General features: G+C 42.6%; 1 protein-coding gene across 1 annotated transcript in view; it reads left to right on the forward strand.

Annotated features, from left to right (window-relative positions):
* The first annotated feature begins 5,021 nt into the window (after positions 1 to 5,021).
* Positions 5,022 to 21,337, forward strand: part of LOC115528050 (small G protein signaling modulator 1-like) — a 79,193-nt gene continuing 62,877 nt past the window's right edge. The window contains 2 exon segments of the mRNA XM_032595342.1: positions 5,022 to 5,078; positions 5,191 to 5,393. Of these exon segments, the coding sequence (XP_032451233.1) occupies position 5,078; positions 5,191 to 5,393 (204 nt within the window). The 5' untranslated portion in view covers positions 5,022 to 5,077.

Below are 21,337 nucleotides of genomic sequence, written 5' to 3' on the forward strand. Positions count from 1 at the left end.
TCCCTGCCTGTCACACTGGGTTATGGAAACTCAGACTGGGTGTTTCCTGGAGATTTCACGGGTTAGGAGAGGTGGAGGCAAAATAACGAACTGAAAGCTGTTTTAAAACAGGGTCCAAATTTTGAAAGACCTATACTCTGGAAACCTTAAAACACTGATGGAAGAAATTGAAGGTGACGGAAAGAGAAAGACATCCGATGCTCATAGATGGGAAGAATACGTATTTTTAAAGTGTCTACACTTTAAAAGGAATCTACAGATGTAATTCAATCCCTGTCAACATACCAACAGCATTTGTCACAGAGCTATACAAACAATCATAACCATTCTATACAACCACAAACACCTTGAATGGCCAAAGCAATATTGGAAAAGAGGAAAACTGAAGGTATCACAATCTCAGATTTCAAGTTTTATTCCAAAGCTGTAGAAATCCCAACAGTATGGTTGGACTGGTGTAGAACATAGCCGCATAGCTCAATGGAATAGAACCGAAAACCCAGAAAGAAATCCACAACTGTATGGCAGTTAATCTTCCACAAACAGGAAAGACTATCCAGTGGGGAAAAGGCAGTCTCTTCACCAAATGGTGTTGGGAAAACCGGACAAGCCACATACCAAACAATGAACTTGGACCAATTTTTTTACCATAGACAGAAATAAACTCAAAATGAATTAAAGACCTAAGTGTGAGACCTGAAACCATAAGAAATCCTTGAAGAGAGCACAGGCCATCATTTCTCTGTCTTTGGCTGTAGCAACATTTTACTAGTTATGTTTCCTGAGCCAAAGGACGTAAAACGAGAATAACTATGGGGACTACATCAAACTACAAAGCTTTTGCACAGTGAAGGAAACTGTCAAAACTAAAGGGAACCTCTGGAATGGGAGAACATATTTGCAAATGTTTTGCAAAGCCAATAAAGGGTTAATATTCACAATGTATAAAAAATTGATACAAGTCAACATCCCCCCCTCCAAAAAAGCCCAGTTTAAAAATGAGCAGAAGACATAACCAGACATTTTCCACAGACAACATACAGATGGTCAACAGACACCTGAAAAGATGCTCCCCAAAACTACAACGAGATACCACGTTCAAACCTTTCAGAATGGCTAAACTCCCAGACACAAGAAGCAAGTGTTTGTGAGGATGTGGAGACAGAGGAAACCTCTTGCACTGTTGGTAGAGATGCAGTGAGTGCGGCCCCTGTGGAAAACAGTATGGAGGTTCCTCAAAAAATTAAAAACAGAACTCTCCTATGATCCAGTAATCAAAAGAATACAAAAACATGAATTCCATGGGACACACCCACGTCTGTGTTTATTGCAGCATTATTTCCAATAGCCAGTGCAAGCGTCCATTGACAAAGGAGTGAACGAAGAAGAAGTCCTATATGTATGTATGTATGTATGTGTGTGTGTATATGTAAATCCATACACACACACACACACACACATACACACACTAACACCACACCCTGGATATTACTCACCATAAAACAATGAAATCTTGCCATTTACTTGGCAAGGATGTAATCAGGTGGAGCCTGAGAGTAGTATGTTAAGAAAAGTCAGGAAAAGACAAATACCATATGATTTTACTCATGTAGCACTTAAGAAACAACAAATGAGCAAAGGAGAAAAAAAGAAGGAGAGACAAACCAAGAAATAGGCTCTTACCTGCCGACAACAAACAGATGGTTCCCAGAGAGGAGGTGAGTGGTGGGAGGGCTGAAAGAGGTGATGGGATGAAGGAGTGCCCTTGTCATGATGAGCATGGGGTGAGTATGGAGTTGGTGAATCACTATATTAATAAACTAATATAACACTGGATGCTATTATTACTGAAATTAAATAAAACTCAATGAAAAAACAGAGGCCAACTTTTAATTATACCAAGAAACGTGGTTTATACACAACAGCTGACATTTCCCTTATTTTTGAAATTTTGTTTTTTAATAAATGAACATGTTTTTGTTGTATATTTTTGCTCTAAAGGCTTTCCGACAAACCTGGTCCTGATGATTCATGGCCTACATCAGCTAGCCAAGACTTCGATTTTGGTACCAAGGTAAAGTACCCTCCTGTGAAACTCACTTTCCTGCTCTGAATTTAGTTTTCTCCCTTATTTACTCTTAAAATTTAACAGTAGCCTGTGTATCATCATTTTATGTGTGTAATGGAAAGTTAGCAAGAACAAACCACTTTGCAGATACATGACGCGTTGAATGTTTGGTTTTGTTTTGTTTTACTCTGGTAAATCCTAGAGGTGGAGGCTGATAAAAGAATGGGCTGGAAAATATATAATGACCGTGAAATTATATTGGGAAAAGCTTTCCCATAATGGAGGAAATATGACATTTGGTTAAGGATAAGGATTCTTACTGTGATAGTAGCATGACTGATAATACTCATGCCTAAATGAAACCTGATTGGGTCCAAGTATCTATTGTAGGTTGCCCCCCCCCCCGCCCCCGGCCAGCTTTATTTTGGTGACATACAGGATTTTCCTTTGGCTCTATCCTTTGTTCTACATTTAGACTAAAATAATATTAGAAAATGTAGACATTTAGATGTTTACATTATTTCTCAACATTTACCTTACAAAAGTGTTCCCCTGTAGTTTTGAAATAACTGCATGAAGAGTAAGTTAAAATTGTGCATCTCCCTGAAGAATACGTGTTTTGCTGAAAAGAGTAGCTCTATGAGCAGAGGCTCTTCATAGCCAAGTTGTCCAATTTTTAATTTCAGAAATCTTTCATATGTAGCTTTGAAAACTATCTCCTCCTAGTCCTTGTGTCAGATTCTAAAATGTAAAGTTTCAGACATCTGATATTTATTTCAGTATTCATTTCAAAGCCCCTCAGTCATGATAAGCTCCTGGAGGTTAGGAAACACACTTGTCAGACTCCTGGAGCTCCTAGAATAAAGTCTTGCTTGGAAGAAGCAATGTCATAGGTTTTTAATGTGAAAAAATGAGTAGGGAAATGGAATTCCGTAGAATGGAATTTGAAAAGTAATGAAATAGGCATGATATATCACAATTAAATATGTGAATTTAAAAAGTAAGGCTTCAGTTTATATTCCGTTTTAGTGTTTAACATGTATAAACGCAAATGAATTCTATTGAGGAAATCAGGAGTTACATAAGAAAGAAGGTTACAGTATATTTTTAGTATCCTCCCATTGTGAGCTTAGAATTGCAGAGAAAAAGTCCTCAGCCTTTGTTTGTGTAACCCCATCCGTGTCCCATTACATACATCCTTTGAAGGTTCACATTTCTTCCTAGAATTCTCATTCCCAATTCTTTCTCCATAGTGAATGTTGACGTATTAGGAACCTCTCTTTTTCTGTTCTTTTGTTAGTCTAGTAATAATTTATAGCTTTTAGGAAGTGATAGATGCCAGTAATTGAACAATTTATTTTATAGTGAAAAAAATTAAATTCTTTATTACAGTACTTATAACCAGGTAACTGTAGTGTGATTAAAGTCAATATTATTGGGGATATACTGTGAATCAAAGCCTCTGTTTTATGTATAAGTTTTATAGATATAGATATAGATATAGATATAGATATATAGATATATAGATATAGATCTATATCTTTCAAAGGTTTAAAAGAGACTATTGTTCATACTATATTCCCAATCCTACTTATGTACCTGTTGAAAAATGCATGTTGTTTACACTTACCTTATTTTGCTCACATTTCTCCTTTTCTTCCTTGTCTTAAGCTCATGCTTCATTGATTGGTCATGTCTCATTTTTTTTTCCTTTTTTCCTCTTCTCCCCCGATGATTTTAAAGATATTTTTGATGTTTTTAAGTTTATTTATTTTGGAGCGAGAGAGAGAGACAGAGTACAAGCGGGGTAGGGTCAGAGACAGTGGGAGACAGAATCCAAAGCAGGCTCCAGGCTCGGAGCTGTCAACACAGAGCTCAATGTGGGGCTCAAACCCACAAACCGTGAGATCATGACTCATGAGCTGAAGTTGGACGCTGAGCTGACTGAGCAACCTATGTGTTCCCACCACCATGCTCTTTTTTAATCGGTTTACTCCTAGCTCTAATATTTCCTTGCAGAAAACATTTACTTTAGGGTCTGTTCTTTTAGTACATCACTTTCTGTCAACTCCATTGTCAACAGTATTGGTTACAGAATTCTACTGTCTGTGTGTGGTTTTCATCCATGACTCATTGCCCCACAAGGTTTATTATTCTTTTTCGTCTTTGTTGGAAGGAGCTGAGCTAAATGTTTTTGTAATGTTTGTATTTCTCCTGGAAAGGGCGGGAGAGAGAGAGAGAACTGAGCAAGTGCTAGTAGGGAGGGGCAGACAGAGAGGGCAAGGAGGGGAATTCTCAAGCAGGTTCCACGCTGTCAGCACAGAGCCCAATGTGTGGCTTGAACCCCACTAACCGTGAGGTCATGACCAGAGCTGACATCAAAAGTGGGTCACTTAACTGACTGAGCCACCCAGGCATCCCAGAAGGAGCTACATTTAAACAGTCATATTTGTCTTTAGTGTTTTGAGAAACAGAAGCCACTTAAACTGTTTGCAATTCCAACTTACCGACATAAGATACTACTGAAGAGTACGTTTGTATATTTTCTCTTACAAGAGATAGTTCATGCCAGTCTAAATCATGCAAACACTTCACAAGATAACATATTTAAATTTCTTAGTGTTAGTTTTTTCAACATGCTTTCAATTACCTAGGGTTCAATGTTTATCTGAGGTTACTTTGGTAAAGTATTTACCCGATATTAATCAGTTACAGGTACGGCGAGTAACATTTGGGACTACTTATGAGATCTCTTGTAATCCTCACCACATAAGGAAATGGAGACTGGTAATAAATAGTAAACGGCATAACTGAGAAGTGAATCTACATTTGAATGATTCCAAAGCCTGTGTTCCTTGTGTAATGGTGCTCATGTGGTAATGGTGAATATTACAATGATGTTATCGAATTGGATTCTTGTAATCCTTACAGCTATTAATTCTTTTCTAGAATGTCCCGAAATCACGCATAGCAAAGCTACTGCATTCTTCTTGGCAATTCATTAAAAACAGTAAGCTATTGGAAGACTTGTATTATTCATTAATTCTTGTCCATTCTTGTGTTATTCACTAATTTGAAGTTACAGATATTTTCATGTCCTCTTTACTTTGTTTTCTACTAAGTGAGAGCAAAACGTGGCACTATGAAACCAGAAAATGGAACCTTATCTGAGGACAATAATCCTGATTCTGAAAATAGAGATATGGCTGAAACTCTTTCCAAACCACAAGTCAGAGTTTATGGCGATCCTATTCCTGTTTTACCATCATCTAAATCTCTTCTGAAACCTTCTCTCAAGACGTTAGGTGTCCTTGGTCTTGCAAAGGTAAGTTGTTTCGTTTTATACTGCCCCCACCCGTACCATCCTCTTGCTCCTTATAATGATGAAAAGGATCTTAGGAAGAAATGGAAGTCCTCAAGATCATAATAGAAATCAGTGTAATGACAACAGAGAGGAAGGTACAGGATTGAAATTTAGAAAGTTTGGTGGGAGTAGATAATTCTCAGGTATGCCTTTATGGAAGCAAAGAAGGAGAAGGCAGCTGGAAAGAATAGCTAGATGCATATGAAGATGAGGAGGGGGGTGAAGGGGAAGAATTCATTTTAGAAGGGGCGAGTTGAACTTAAAGTATGAAGAGTTGAGAGAAAGTATCATAAAATCACAGCAGCAATAGTGGAATTAAGGCAGAGCAGATGTTCTTTAAATTATAAAATGTGGGAGAAAATATTTTAAGTGCAAATTAAGAAAAAAAAGCCAGGTAACAACAAAAAATGCTTAGACTCTCTGAATGACTTACAGCTGATTTCTGTGAAGAACTGAAGAAATTTTGCCCTTACGTTTCAGTTTAATAAAGGTGATATCCTAGTATTTAGTTTAGCAAAACCTGTGTTTCTAAGGAATGCAAAGTGAAATCTGTTTAGTCCATACCAGGTTGATTGCGAATTTTCACTTTTTGGTTATTGTCTTTCTTGGGGTTTCTAAGGTAACCTACTGTGTGGTATAATCTTGGCATATTTTAGGTCTTTTAGAGTAGAAAGAGAGGAAATAAACATTTATTCTTTTCATTAAATAAAATTTCTGGTGATGTAAATAAGGTTCTTTATCCGTGAAATGAAAAACTAAATTTGAAGCTGCAACACTGAATTTGTTTTTTTTTTTAACTTATTTATTTATTTTGAGAGAGAGAGCAAGCAGGGTAGGGACAGGGAGAGAGGGGAGAGACAGAGAGAATCCCAAACAGGCTCTTCATTGTCAGCACAGAGCTCGACCCATAGCTCAGACTCACAAACCGGTTTGCGAGATGACGACCTGAGCCCAAATCAAGATGCTTAACTGCCTGAGCTACCCAGGTGCCACTTAAGCTGCCACACTCTGAAAGAAAAAATATATAAAATATGTTTTCTGCATTCTGATTTATCTTTTTTTAATTTTAAGTTTTCAATTGTTTATGTATTTTGAGAGAGAGAGAGTAAGACAGAGACAGAGAGAGAGAGAGAGAGAGTCCTAAGCAGGGTCTGTGCTGCCAGTGTCAAACCCGACACAGAGCTTGAATAACCTGAGCCAAAATCAAGGTGGACGCTTAACCAGCTGAGCCACCCAGGTGCCACTCTTTTTTTAATAGTATCTGCATATAATAGACACATACACACATTCCAAATGAATGAACTCAACATGTATAAATTTTTGTCTAATATGAACTCTTTGTCATGACAGAATCATAAGGCATGAAAGGTTGCCAAGAGGGTATGCAAAATTCGTTGTAGGAGGTGATTTTTACTTTTTCGAAGATTTCCGACAATAGATACATTTTTAAAACAATATTTATTTATTTTTGAGAGAGATGGAGCATGAGAGGGGCAATGGCAGAGAGAGAGGGAGACACAGAATCTGACGCAGGCTTCTGTGCTGTCACAGAATCTAATGCAGGCTTCTGTGCTGTGCTTCTTCTGTGCTGACAGCTCAGAGCCTGACACTTGGGGCTCAAGCTCAGGAACCATGCGATCATGACCTGAGCCAAAGTCAGATGCTTAGCCGACTGAGTCCCCCGGGCACCCCAAGGTACATTTTATATTATACAGGGGAAACTTTAGTATTCATAGTTGTTCGATTTAGCATGTAAATTCTTTCATGTCTAAAACTGAGAAAGACTGGTGAGTTGATTTTTTTTTTTTTTAGTCCCTTTCTTCTTTCCTCCTGGGAATGTTCAGTCCTGCTTGATAATGACACATGTATTTGAAGACTTTAAAATCTTCAAATTGGATGATCATAAATATATTAGTTGCTTAATGCTAGATTCCTTCTCGGGTCCTTAACTACCTTTCTATATGGTGTAGATAGGAAATTAGAGCTCTTCAATGCTGTTCCCAGTAGAATAATAAAACTATATGAAGTTTAAAAATTGGTTTTTATATTTTTCTTAGACATCGTGGTAGTAGTGGAAAATGGCTCAAAATTCTGTAATCCTGTATTTCTCTATACTTTAAATCGTGTCCCTTAAGATTTAATTTTTTTATTTTTTTTTTACTATTTTTTTATTTGTTTTACTATTTTTTTTAATGTTGATTCTTGAGAGAGAGTGAGGGAGCATATGAATCACAAGCCGACTCCATGCTTCGTGTGGACGTGACGCAGGGCTTGATCCCACGGCCTTGGGACCATGACTCGAGCTGAAACTAAGAGTTGGACGCTCAACTGACTGAGCCACCCAGGCATCCCAAGATTAATTTTTAAAAAGCAGTATTCTTATAAAATCCTGAATTAGTGTTTCACAGTTAAAACTTTTTATGACTCTTAATGCCATTCATTACAGAAATGAATATTTGTCTATATTAGTAAACGTATAGTTTGCACCCTTAAAACTAATGTTGGAATATAGACGTGAAATCTTGAATCTCATGTTTTTTTCCCCTGCTTTTGTGATTGTATTATTTTTACTCCTTAAGAATATTTTTAGTGTTTGTTTATTTTTGAGAGAAAGTGAGGGAGAAGGGGAGGGGTAGGGAGAGGGGTACAGAGGGTCCAAATCAGGCTCTGTGCTGACAGCACAGAGCCTGATGCGGGGCTCGAACTCATGAACCAAGAGCTCATGACGTGAGCAAAAATCGGAGACTTAACTGACTGAGCCACCCAGGCGCCCCTCCCCTGTTTTCATTATTATTCTTTATTTGTTCTTTATTTTTATTATTTGACAATTTAGTGTCCAGTTAGGGAATATATAGTGTGTACATTGTAGTCTTGGCTTAGGGAGTAGATTCATGGAATTCATCACTTCCGGATAACCCCAGGGCTTACTCCAACATGTGCCTTCCTCAATGCCCACCATCCCTTTTTTCCACCCCCTTAACTCCCCACCCCCACCAACCCTCAGCTTGTTCTCTGTCTTTTAAGATCATCATATGGTTTGCCTCCCTCTAGGTATTTGTAACTATTTTTTTTCTTTCCCTTCCCCTATGGTCTTGTGTGAAGTTTTCAAATTCCACATATGAGTGAAAACATACAATATCTTTCTCTTGACTGACCTATTTCACTTCGCATCATACCTTCCAGTTGTTTCCTCAGTGTTGCAAATGGCAGGATTCCATTCTTTTTCATGGCCGAGTCGTAGTATTCCATTGTATATAGAAACCACCTCTTCTTTAGCCATTCATCAGTTGATGGACATTTGGGCTCTTTCCATAATTTGGCCATTGTTGGTAGAACTGCTATCAACTCTGGGGTACATGTGGCCCTACAAATCAGCACTCCTGTATCCTTTGGATAAATGCCTAATAGTGCTGTTGCTGGGTTGTAGGGTAATTCTATTTTTAATTTTTTGAGGAACCTCCACACTGTCTTCCAGAGCGGCCGCACCAGTTTGCATTGCCACCAACAGTGCAAGAGGGTTCCCGTTTCGCCACATCCTCGCCAACATCTGTTATTTTCGGAGTTGTGAATTTCACCACCGCACTCTGACCAATTGAGGTGGTATCCCAGTGGGGTTTGATTTGTATTTCCTGGATGACGCGTGATGTTGAGCATCTTTGCATGTGTCCGTTGGCCATCTGGATGTCTCCTTTGGAAAAGTGTCTATTCACGTCCTCTGCCCCTTTCTTCACTTACTTGGTTTTCGGGTGTTGAGTGTGGCAAGTTCTTTACAGACTTTTTTATCCTAACCCTTTATGTGATATGCCATTTGCGAATACATATCTTCTCCCATTCCGTCGGTTGCCTTTAAGGTTTGTTGATTGTTGCCTTTGCTGTGTGGCAGCTTTGTATCTTGATGAGGTCCCAAAAGTTCACTTCTGCTTTTATTTCCCTTGCCTTTGGAGACATGTCAAGTAAGTAATTGCTGCAGCCGAGGTCAGAGAGGTCGTTGCCTGTTTTCTCCTCTAGGATTTTGATGGTTTCCTGTCTCACGGTTAGCTTTTTCATGCATTGGAGTTTATGTTTGTGTAAGGTGTAAGAAAGTGGTCCAGTTTCACTCTTGTGCATGTGGCTGTCCAGTTCTCCCAGCACCATTAGCTAAAGAGACTGTCTTTTTTGCATTGGCTACTCTTTCCTGCTTTGTTGGAGCTTAGTTGGCCACACATGTGTGGGCCCATTTCTGGGTTCTGTATTCTACTCCATTGGCCTCTGTGCTTGTTTGGAGCTAATACCGTGTGTTTGAGGAGTCCAGCTTTGTAGTACAGGCTAAAGTCTGGGATTGTGATGCCTCCCCCACTCTGGTTTCCTTTTTCAACCTTACTTTGGTTGTTCTGGTCTGGGTCTTTTGTGGTTCTCCCCAAAGTTTAGGATTGTTTGTTCTAGTTCTGTGAAGAATGCTGCTGTTATTTTGATTGGGATTGCATTGAGTGTACAGATTGCTTCGGGTAGTATTGACATTTTAACAATGTTTGTTCTTGCAACCCATGAGCATGGGATATTTTCCGGGTTCTTTGTGTGTTCTTCAGTTTCTTTCATAAGTTGTCTATAGTTTTCAGCATACAGATCTTTTACCTCTTTGGTTAGGTTTAATGCTAGGTGTTTTATGGTTTGGTGCAGTGGTAAATGGGATCGATTCCTTGATATCTCTTTCTAATGTTTCATGATTGGTGTATAGACATGCAACCGATTTGGGTGCATTGATTTTAATCCTGCAGCTTTGCTGAATGCATGTATCCTTTCTAGCAGTTTTTTGGTGGAGGCTTTCAGGATGTCCACATACATTATCGTGTCATCTGCAAACTGTGAAAGTTTGACCTCTTGTTGTCAACTTGGATGCCTTTTAATTCATTTTGTTGTGTGATGTCTGAGTCTAGGACTTCCAACATTATGCTAAGCAACAGTGGTGAGAGTAGAAATCCCTTCCATGTTCCTGATCTCAGGGGAAAAGCTCTCAGTGTTTCTCCATGGAGGAGGCTATTAGCTGTGGCCTGTTCATATGTGGCTTTTAGGGTTTGAAGGTCTATTCCTTCTATCCGATTTTCTTGAGGGTTGTAATAAGAAATGGTGCTGTATTTTGTCAAATGCTTTTCCTGCATCTATTGACAGGATCATATGGTTCTTATCCTTTCTTCTCTTCATGGGACGTGTCATGTTGATTGATTTGTGAATATTGAACCAGCCCTGCTGCCCAGGAAAGAATTGCACTTGATCCTGGAAAATAATTCTCTTAATATACCGTTGCATTACATTTGTTAGTATCTTATTGAGAAGAAGAAGGATTAACTCTCCTTTAATGTCTGGTAGAATTCCCCTGGGATGCCATCCTGCCCAGGACTCATATTTGTTGGGAGATTTTTAATAACTGATTGAATGTCTTCACGGGTTATGGGTCTGTTCACGTTTTCTATTTCTTCCCGTTTGGCTTTTGGTAGTGTGTGGGTGTCTAGGAATTTGTCCATGTCTTCCAGGTTGTCCAGGTTGTTGGCATATACTTTTTCATAGTATCCTCGGATCCTTGTTGTATTTCTGTGGTGTTGGTTGTGATCTCTTGTCTTTCATTTGTGATTTTATCTGTTTGGGCCTCTCTTTCTTCTTTTTGAGAAGTGTGGCTAGGGGGTTATCAATTTTGCTAACTTAAAAAAAAACACATCTCTTAGATTGATTGATGTGTGCAACCTTGTTTTTGGATTCTATAGGATTTATTTCTGCTCTACGCTTTTTTGTTTCCCTACTTCTGCTGACGTTGGGCTTTCTTTGCTGCTGTGTTTCTAGTTCGATTAGGAGTGAAGTTAGTTTCTGTATTTGGGACCATCCTCGCTTCTGAAGATAGGCCTGGATTGCAATGTATTTTACTCTAAGGACTGCCTTTGCTGCATTCTAAAGGGTTTGGATTGCATTTTTTCATTTTCATTTGCTTCCATATGGTTTTTAGTTTCTTCGTTAATCGCCTGGTGGACCCATTCTTTCTTGAGTAGGAACTTCTGTAACCTCCATGTATTTGGAGGCTTTCGAGTTTTTGTTCTTGAGGTTGATTCCCAGTGTCTGAGCGTTGTGATCTAAAAATATGCATGGTAGGATCTCATTCCTTTTATATTTGTGGAGGGATGTTTTGTGACCCAGGATGTGATCTATATTGGAGAATGTTCTATGTGCACTTAAGAAGAATGTGCATTCTACTGCTGTTAAATGAGAAGATCTCAATACATCTGTATCGATATCTATGTGTATAAATGTATATATAAAGGCCAATATATATGTATGTATATCTGAGTACATCTGGTCCAATGACACATTGGATCTGTGTTTCCTTACTGATTTTCTGCCTTGATGATCCGCCTGTTGCCATGAGTGGAGTCTTAAAATCGTCTACAATCATGGTATTTGTATGTATACATTTATTCATGTTTGTGATTAATCGATTCATATGTGTGGGCGTTTCACTTTGGGGGCATAAACATTTGCAAGTGTTAGCTCCTCTTGATGGATAGACCCCTTAATTATGATAAAACGCCTTTCTGAGTCTGTTACTACAGTCTCTGGTTTAAAATCTAGTCTTTCTGGTGGAAATGTGGCGACTCCAGCTTTCTTTTGACTTCTAGTAGCATGATAGGTGGTTCCCCATACCTTCACTTTGAATCTGGAGGTGTCCTGGGGTGTAAAATCAGTGTCTTGTTGACAACATATAGATGGATCTTGTTCTTTGGTTTTGTTTTGTGTTTTATCCATTCTGATTCCCTGTGTCTTTTGATTGGGGCATTGACTGTTTCCCACCCCTCCCTTCTGCCCCGCCAAGTTTCTTTGGACAGGTCTGCTGCTACCCTTATGTGTCTTCCCTTGTAGATTAAGACCCGTTTGTCCCTAGCTGCTTTCAGAATTCGCTCTTTATCTTTGTATTTTTCTGGTTTCGCTATGACATGTCATGGTGTTGACCTGGTTTTGTTGATTTTGAAGGGAATTCTCTGTGCCACCAGGACTTGGATGCCGGTTTCCTTCCCCAGATGAGGGAAGTTCTCAGCTATAAGTTGTTCAAATAAAACTTCTGCCCCTTTCTCTCACTCTTCTTCTTCTGGGACTCCTATCATGTGGCTATTATTTCATCTCACCGAATCAATTAGATGTCTAGTACCTGCCTCGTGGTCTAGTAATTTCCTTTCGTTCCTTTCTCTGCTTCATCTTTGTCCACAATTGTATCTTCTATTTCACCGATTCTCTCTTCTGCTTCTCCCATCCTTGCTGTCACTGCATCCAGTTTGTTTTGTAACTCGTTTACAACATTCCATTTTCAGCATTCATCGTGACGATTCCTTAGGTCCTTGATCTCTGAAGCAGTAGATTGTCTGCTGTCTTCTATGCTTGGTTTCCAGCCCCGCTATGCGTCTTGTGAGTGTCATTCCAAAAATGTGCTCACATATATTGTTTCTGTGTCTTTTGAGCCCTTCTCTGGCTGTCCTTTCTTCCCGGAATTTTTTTTGAGGAGAATTCTTCGATTTCATCGTGTTGGCAAGATTCTTTCCCTTTATGTGTGTTAATAGCTTGTTCCGTGTCCCACAGCTGCGAGTACTACTATATTAAAAAGAGCTCCTACACGGTCCAGGGCCTGGCAGTTGAACAAATGTTTTTGGAGTGTGTTGTGTGCCTTCTTTCGGTGCGTCTTTGGCTGCTGTTCCCGCTACTTGGAGTGGTGGTTTGGGCCTTCCACAGGTGTGCTTTGATTTGTTTGTTTGTTGAAATAATCCTGGAAAAAAGGAGAAGAGGGTGGTGAAGAATCCTTAGCCCAAACAAAGAGAGAAATGACAGGAGTGGGAAAAAAGACCAGGCAGTGACTCAAAGGAGCTATAGAGCTTAATCCAGAAAGAGAAGGAGGAAAATGAAGAAGGATATCTGGAAAAGTATAGAGAAAATGCCCGATCAAAGAAACAAAGAATCAGAACAGAGGAACAAAGGAAAAAGATATAGATATAGATATAGATGATATAGATATAGATAGATAATTAGCTTTGACCCAAAGTCAACTTGAGACTACTAGGCTGATTCCAAAGGGAGAAGAGGAGAGAGGAGAGTAGATAGAGAAAAAAGGGAAAAGAGAAGAAAGGGAAAGCAAAGGAAAGAAAAGATGGGCGCCTGGGTGTCTCAGTAGGTGAAGCGTCCGACTCTTGAATTTGGCTCACGTCACGTTGTCGCTGTTGGTGGGTTCCAAACCCCCATCAGGTCCTGCGGTGAGAGCATGGATCCTGCTCGGATTCTCTCTTTCTCCCTCTCTCTGCATGTCTTCTGCTTGATCACTCACTCTCTCTCAAAATACAGAAATAAACATTAAAAAAGAAAAGAAAAGATAAAAAGAACAATAATTCAAATGAAAACAAACAAACAAAGATACAAAACCAGAGGAGAGTTGTCTGTTGGTGCCTGGGACTGGTGGCTGTGCTGGTCTAGGGGAGGGGCTGTCTGGTCACATCAGTGTCAGTCTCACTCCCATAGAGAAGCAGTTACCAGGCACAGAGAGGCAGGGTTTGGTTTAATGGGCCTGCCTCCACTGAGGCTCACTGTCCATTCATTGAAGTCCCACGATGTTGGTCATGGGGAGAGAAATGGCGACACCCCAATCTCTCCTGCCCACACGAGGTGTCTCAAAACTCACTGTTTAGGCTATCCTCACGGAATAGCCTGGGGAGCCGGCTTGCCTTGCTGCACAGTCCCCTGTGCCACCTGAGCACTGAGCTGGGATTCAAAACCCTGTAGGATCCCGCTTTGCTCGGACCTGGTAGTGGAGTTGCGCCACTCTGCCCAGCGGACAAAGGGCAAGCCCTTGTCCCACCAAAGCCGACTTCCTCTCTCCTTCCCTTTCTCTGCCCACCTCTTTGGGGAGCATCTCCCCCCAGTATCAGAGAGCCAGGCTCCAGTGGAGTGGCATAGGGAAGCTCTTTGCCTAGAAATCCAGCAGTCAAGAAGGAAATCCTTCTCCCCATTTTCTGGGTTCAGAGGAGCCACATCCCTGCCTGTCACAGCCTTGCCCAGAGACACCTCCCACCTTTATTTCTGGAACTGTTGGCTTAACAGTCAGTTGCTTTTTATTTTTTCTATTTAAAAAAATATTTTTAATGTTTTTCTTTATTTTTGAAGGAGAAAGAGAGACAGAGCATGAGTGGGGGAGGAGCAGAGAGAGAGGGAGACCCAGAATTCGAAGCAGGCTCCAGGCTCTAAGCTGTCAGCACAGAGTCCGATGCGGGGCTCAAACCCAGAAACTGTGAGATCATGACCTGAGCCAAAGCCAGATGCTCAACTGACTGAGGCCCCCAGGCACCCCAACAATGAGTTTCTTTAGGCAAGGTGTGCAAGCTTGGGATAAGCCACTGAAGCCACAAAGGTCAGCAGAGGCTGTGGGGCTGGAAGCTCTGTCCAGTGCTGATCTGGGGAGCCAGTACGACCTAGCACCGTGAAACAGGTGAAGAAGGAGCTCTGGGTGAGGTTCGAAATTCTGGTGGTTCAAATTCTGGTGCGTGTATTTACTGAGGGGCATCTGTGTGCCAGACACCAGGCTGGGCTCTGCGGACACAGCAGTGAATAAGATAGTCCTGCCCCCTTGAGGCTGACATCCCAGTATGGTAGACACACCCTGATAGACCTTCTGAGTGTGACTAAAAGGATCATTACAGGCTTTGCACCACAGTGTGAAGGAGAGGCACTTGGCCCCACAAGAATGTGTAACAGGGTGAAGTAACCTCATGTAGGTGGCCCAGGAAGGTTTTCTGGAGGTAGTGATGTTTGAGAAGATATGTGAAGCACCTATAAACCCTTTTAGGTAAAGGGAGGAGGTGGAAAGAGAGGAACACTGTTCCTGGCCGAGGGAGCTGCGTCTACAAGGACTTTGTGGCTGGAGGGACCACGATGAACTTGAGGAAGACAGAGGGCTCGGAAGTGGCTGGAGTACAGAGAAAAGGAGAATGGTGGCAAAGGCAGAGGGGCAGAGCATGTGGTCCTGTCCTAAAAGCACGAGGAAAGGAGTGGGGAGGACATGAGCTATGCGCAAGGAGAGGGTGGAGCTAAAATTGATTGCTTGTAAATTGCGCAGTCTCAAGCAAGCGTCTGTCTTTCCCTTCACGAGGGTCTGGGGGGTTTATCCATGAGGAGGAAAATTACTCACCTATCAGAATGAGCCATGGGCAAACAGCCACTATGTTAGCCTGAGCTGCTTCTGAGCAGGTATCTAATCTTGTCTGTCTCCCCAGTGTCGCCCAGGGAAAGCTGGGGACAGGGTGGCCTCAGCATGATTTCTTCCAGTTGAGATCCAGCCCGCTCTCATCCTGGTTCCTGCCAGGCCCGCTTTGCCCTCCCCTCCTTTCCTCTCCCCACCTCCACCCCTTAATTTTGTTTTGGTTCCCAGAGCAGCAGGGACTGGCTTCTCGTTGCCATGACGACTGCCATTAAAGGAGCCTGCCCATGACACAGATTGGTCAGGGAAGCCAAGTGACTAACCGCCTTGTTTTCTTGCCTTGAGCTGGGCCTGGCAGGCCTCTTAATTGGAAGGAAGGCAGGTGCTTGAGGGCCGACCCCCTGGAGGGGGAGTGGGGATGAGGGGAGTGCTAGAGGGCAGGCCACGTGTACCTCTGCAAACTGGAGCCTTCGTCACTGCCACTGAGCTGGGTGTGTTTGGGGAGCTGCACCTCCCAGCCCCTGGGTGTGGGGTGATGGGATGGGGGGAGGAGGGCATCCCATGCTAAGAAGACAGGAGGAAAGAGAGTCAACCAGTGTTTCTACCTCCTAAGAAGATAGGAGGAAAGAGAGTCAACCCCATGGTGCTTCCAGTCTAACCCAGTGGCACTTCATGAACGAGGGGTGGCAATGTTGCCCCCCGGGTAGGGTTGCCAGGTAACATAGAGGTCACACAGTTAAATTCAAATTCTAGATAAACAGCAAGTACTTTTGGAGTGTCAGTATGCATTGCTAAATCTGGCAGCCCTACTTCAGGGGGACGTTTGGCAACATCTGGGGATATTTCTCATGGTGAGAAATGAGAGTGCTGCTGGCATTGAGTGGGTAGAGTCCAGGGATGCTGTTCAACTTCCTGCAATGCCGAGGACAGCCCCCACCACAGAGAAGTGTGCAGCCTGGAACGGCACTGCTGTGGAGGTTAAGAAACCTCTGTGCTAGGCACTGTGCTGAGTGCATGCCAAGCGTTCCTTCTTTTGCTCTTCATGACAGCCCTGAGAGGGAGGATAATTATCTCCTTGACTCGATAGAGGAGGAGCTGGAAGCACAGAGATGTTAAGCAGCTCACGTTAAGGTCACACAGCCTGTCTGTGGAGAAGCTAGGATTCAAATCCTGCTTTCTCAGGCTCTGAAGAGTGGCCTCATGGAGGTTCATCAGAGACCCTGGAAACATGGCTTGGGGTCAGGTGTGGGGGTGGGGGCAGATAGATGAGGCAGGAAAGTCATTAGTTACAGCTTACTTTGGGGCTGTGAATGCCAGGCTGCAGCCTTTGCTCTGTCAGGTAGTGGGGAGCTATGGAAGACTTCAGAGCAAGGAGGGTCTTGCTTAGACTTGAACTCCAGAAAGTTTCAGCTGATAGTAGGGGCCAGGATTGACCCTTTCTGCCGTTTCTTAGAAGAAAACTTCTTCCTTTCCTTCCTTCCTACCTTCTTCTCAACTCCCTATCTCCCTCCCTCTATTCCTTCCTTCCTTTCTTCCACAAATATTTACTGAACATCTACTATGTACCAGGTATAGCTTAGAAACTGTAAAGAAGGAACAAAGCAGCATCCCTGTTCACATGTTCTCAAGCATAGAATGTAGTTGGGGGGCAGATAGATAAACATATTTTAAATATACGCAGGCACATCTCGGAGACATCGCAGGTTTGGTTCCAGGCCACTGCAAGAGAGCAAATACTGTAATAAATCAAGTCAAAAGGAATTTTTTGGTTTTCCAGTGCATATAAAAGTTATGTTTAGGGGCGCCTGGGTGGTTCAGTTGGTTGAGCATACGACTCTTGATTTCGGCTCAGGTCATAATCTTGTGGTTCATGGGATCTGAGCCTGTGGTCAGGCTCTGCGCTGATGGTGTGGAGCCTACTTGGGATTCTCTCTCTCTGCCCCTCCCTTGTGCTTTCCCTCTCTCTGTCTCTTTCAAAATAAGTAAATAAACACTTTTTTAAAAAGTTATGTTTACACTATGCTGTAGCATTATGTCTAAAAAACAATGTATGCATCTTAAGGGGCACCTGGGTGGCTCAGTCGGTTAAGCATCCGAATTCGGCTCGGGTCATGATCTCGCGGTTGGTGGGTTCGAGCCCCACATCAGGTTCTGTGCTGACAGCTCAGAGCCTGGAACCTGTTTCAGATTCTGTGTGTCCCTCTGTCTCCCTGCCCCTCCCCCACTCGTGCTTTGTCTCTCTCTCTCTCTCAAAAATAGACATTAAAAAAATTTTAATACTATGTTATGTTGTATAATTGTTAACTTTATTTTTATTTTATTGTATATAATGTGTAAATTTTTCAAGTTTTTTGATAATTTTTTTAAGTTTTTTAATTTATTTTGAGAGAGACAGCACGAGCAGGGGAAGGGCTGAGAGAGAGAGAGAGAGAGAGTAAGAATCCCAAGCAGGCTCAGCGCTGTCAGCGCAGAGCCTGACGTGGGGCTCGAACTTACAAGCCATGAGATCCTGACCTGAGCCAAAATCAAGAGTCAGACACTTAACCTACTGAGTCATCCAGTTGCCCCTGTTATATAAATTTCTTAAAAGGGAATGAGAGGTGCAGGCTTCCCTACAAAACACCTTCCTGTTAAAAAATGCTAACCATCATCTGAGATTTCAGTGAGTCATAATCATTGATCACAGATCACCGCAAAAAATATAATAATAATGAAAAGGTTTGAAATATTGTGAGAATTACCAAAATGTGACCCAGGGACACAAAGTGAGCAATTGCTGTTGGAAAAATGTGCTGATATAGACTTGCTCAATGCAGGATTGCCACAAACCTTCAATGTATTAAAAAAAAAAAAAAGGCAGTGTCTGCTATTAGAAGTCCCAAGTACTGTGAGGAAAATAAAGCTGGAAAGTGGGTAGAGAGGTGTGAGAAGGGCTCTCCAGAGGCGGTGGTCAGGGTTGGGTGACATTTGGACTGAGACCTAAAGGGAAGGAGGGGACTGTACTGACATCTGCAAGAAGGGTGTTCCTGACAGAGGGAACAGCATGTGCAAAGGCCCTGAGTGGGGAACAGTGAATAGGGAAGAGGCTAAGGAGCCTGGAGTGGAGTGAACAAGAATGGAGGAGGAGGAGAGACACGGTCACAGGGTCTTGTGACCCTCAGAAGTAAGATGGGAGCCATGGGAGGACTTGGCACAAGGGAAGAAACATGGACTCATCCATGTTGCGGACTGCTCAGGCTGCAGGACCGGCAAAAACTGTGGGGGACACCAAGGCAGGAGAGGAAACTTGTTTTCTGAACTTTCAATTCTTGGGCTAGAAAGCACAGCCCCCCACTCTTCCCACTTCCCCACTGGCCTGGCCAAGTAGGGGTTCCAAAAATGCTTGCCAGTCGAATGCAGGAATACTGGGTGCAGATATTTTGGGGCTTTCTGATGGTTCTAGGGTTGACTCAGATCAGTTCACGTGTGTCGTGTTTTCAGGCTTAAGACGGCAGAAATGCTCCTCATGAATAATGCAGCCACATCCGTGCGCACTGCGTTTTGATGCTTTTCTCAGGTCTCTGGCAGTGTGGCTTCCAGGAGCTTTTGCCAGTGCAGCGCTTGGGCTTCAGCACCTTGGTTCGATGAGAAGAGAGTGGCAGGAGGGGCCCTGGCTTTCCGTGTGGGTGATGTCTCCTGTGCAGTGTGGCTGCGTCTCCCCTGAGGTCACCGCATGAGGGGCTCCGGGAAATGGCGGTAGCGTTTGTTGCCGTTTGGCAGGTAGAAAAGGACATTTTTGTCACCCCAGTGGGCCTGCGGTTCCTGGCCGCAGGTCCCAGGATGGGAAATGAGGACCCCAGAGACCTTGTCCCAGTTCTGCCCCTGACCACGCCCCTCCTCCCTGTGTCATTCTGCTTTCTACGTGGATGAGGGTGGACAGCTCTAGTGTTCTAAGAACCTCAAGCCATCAGATTTGGCCAGCATCACTCTCTGAGAGCCGAGTCTTCCACGTTTTCTCAGCTCCACATTTGCCAAGCCCGTACTTAAGACCCATTAAAACTCAGTAGCTGCTAAGACTATTTTGGAGTGTCCATTCCACTCAGGAAAAACAAGGGCTCAACTGAAGGCTTTCTTGAGGATAAAGAGTCTTTTACATTTTAAACAGCACTTACTGAGCACTTCATACAGATGAGCTCGTTTAATTGTCCCCTTGCCACGACACGGATAAAACACTGTCCCTTATAGCTAACGAAATCAATACACACAGATGGCAAATGCCTTGCCAAAGGTCACGGACATTGTCAGTGGTACGGCTTGGGGTTCTGGCTCTAGAACCCTGCTCTGCATTACCCTGGAGCCAAAGCCAATGACCTGCATATGGTTATGAACTACTTTGAGAATGTGGAGTTGGGGAAAGGTCCCGGCTTTGCAGCTGGACAGCCTTGAGTTCAAGTTCCAGCCCTGCCATTTGGCAGATTCACGAACCTTTCTGGCTTCCGTTTCCTCACGTATGGGATGGCAGGGGGGTCACGTACCAACACGGCACCACATTGTGCCATCGCTGCCGAAGATTCACCAGTATTTATGAAGGGACCAGGCTCTGTGTTTGGCTCATAACTTTCATATGTGACCGGTAGTTTCTTCCTGTTCTTAGTTCGGTGAGAGTTTTTATGACGAACGGGTGTTGAATTTTGCCACATTCTTTTTCTGTATCAGCCGCGATGCCCATGTGGTACTTTTCTCTTCGTTATGTTAATGCTGGTGTCTTGCGTTGGTCGGTTTTTGTGCCTTGAACCCTCGCTGCATCTTAGCAGTAAATCCTGCTTGGTCATGGCGCTTGTGGAGCTCTCCGGATCCTGCCGAATTCTGTTTGCCAGTGTTTTGTTGAGCCTTCTGATGGAGTCACTCTTTGGAGACATTGGTCTCCAGTGTTTGTGTCATGACTTGCTTGGCTTTGCTTTCCAAGGTAATGTCGGCCTCATGCAATGCAAGTATTCCCTCCTCTTCCATTATTATTATTATTTTAGAAGAATTTGAGGAGGATTGGTGTTAATTCTGATTTTTGTCGAGTCTTTCTTTCTCTCTCTCTCTCTTTTATTTTTTTGCTCTTAGTCAGTCTGGCTTAAAGGTTTGTCAATTCTGCTGATCTTTTGGAAGCCTCAACTCTTGGTTTTGTTAAAACCTACCCTTGTATTTCTTCTCTTTCTTTTGTTTATCTCTGCTGTGACATTGAGATGACCTTCCTTCTGCTAGCTTTGGGTTTTGTTTGTTCCTCTGTAGTTCCTCGAGGTGTCAAGTTAGACTGTTGATTGGAGACCTTCCTTGTTGTTTGAACATAGCACTTCCAGCTGTAAATGCCCCTTGTACCCTGCTTTCTTTACATCCCCAGGATTTTGATACATTGCCTTTTCCTTTCCATTTGTCTCAAGATACTTGCTGATTTCTCTTGTGATTTCTTCTTTGACCCGTTGGTTGTTGGAGGCTGTGTATGGTTTGGGGCACCTGGGTGGCTCAGTCAGTTGAGTGTCTCTCTCTTTTTTTAAAAAATATAATTTATTGCCAAACTGGCTTACATACAATGTATGTACATACAATTACATACAGTGCTCGTCCCAACAAGCGCCCTCCTTAATGCTCATCACCCATTTAGCCTATCCCCCCACCCACCTCCCCTCCAGCAACCTTCAGTTTGTTCTCTGAACATAAGAGTCTCTTATGGGGGTGCCTGGGTGGCTCA

This window comes from Lynx canadensis, chromosome D3 (genome assembly GCF_007474595.2).
Source record: "Lynx canadensis isolate LIC74 chromosome D3, mLynCan4.pri.v2, whole genome shotgun sequence".
Taxonomy (NCBI): Eukaryota; Metazoa; Chordata; class Mammalia; order Carnivora; family Felidae; genus Lynx; species Lynx canadensis.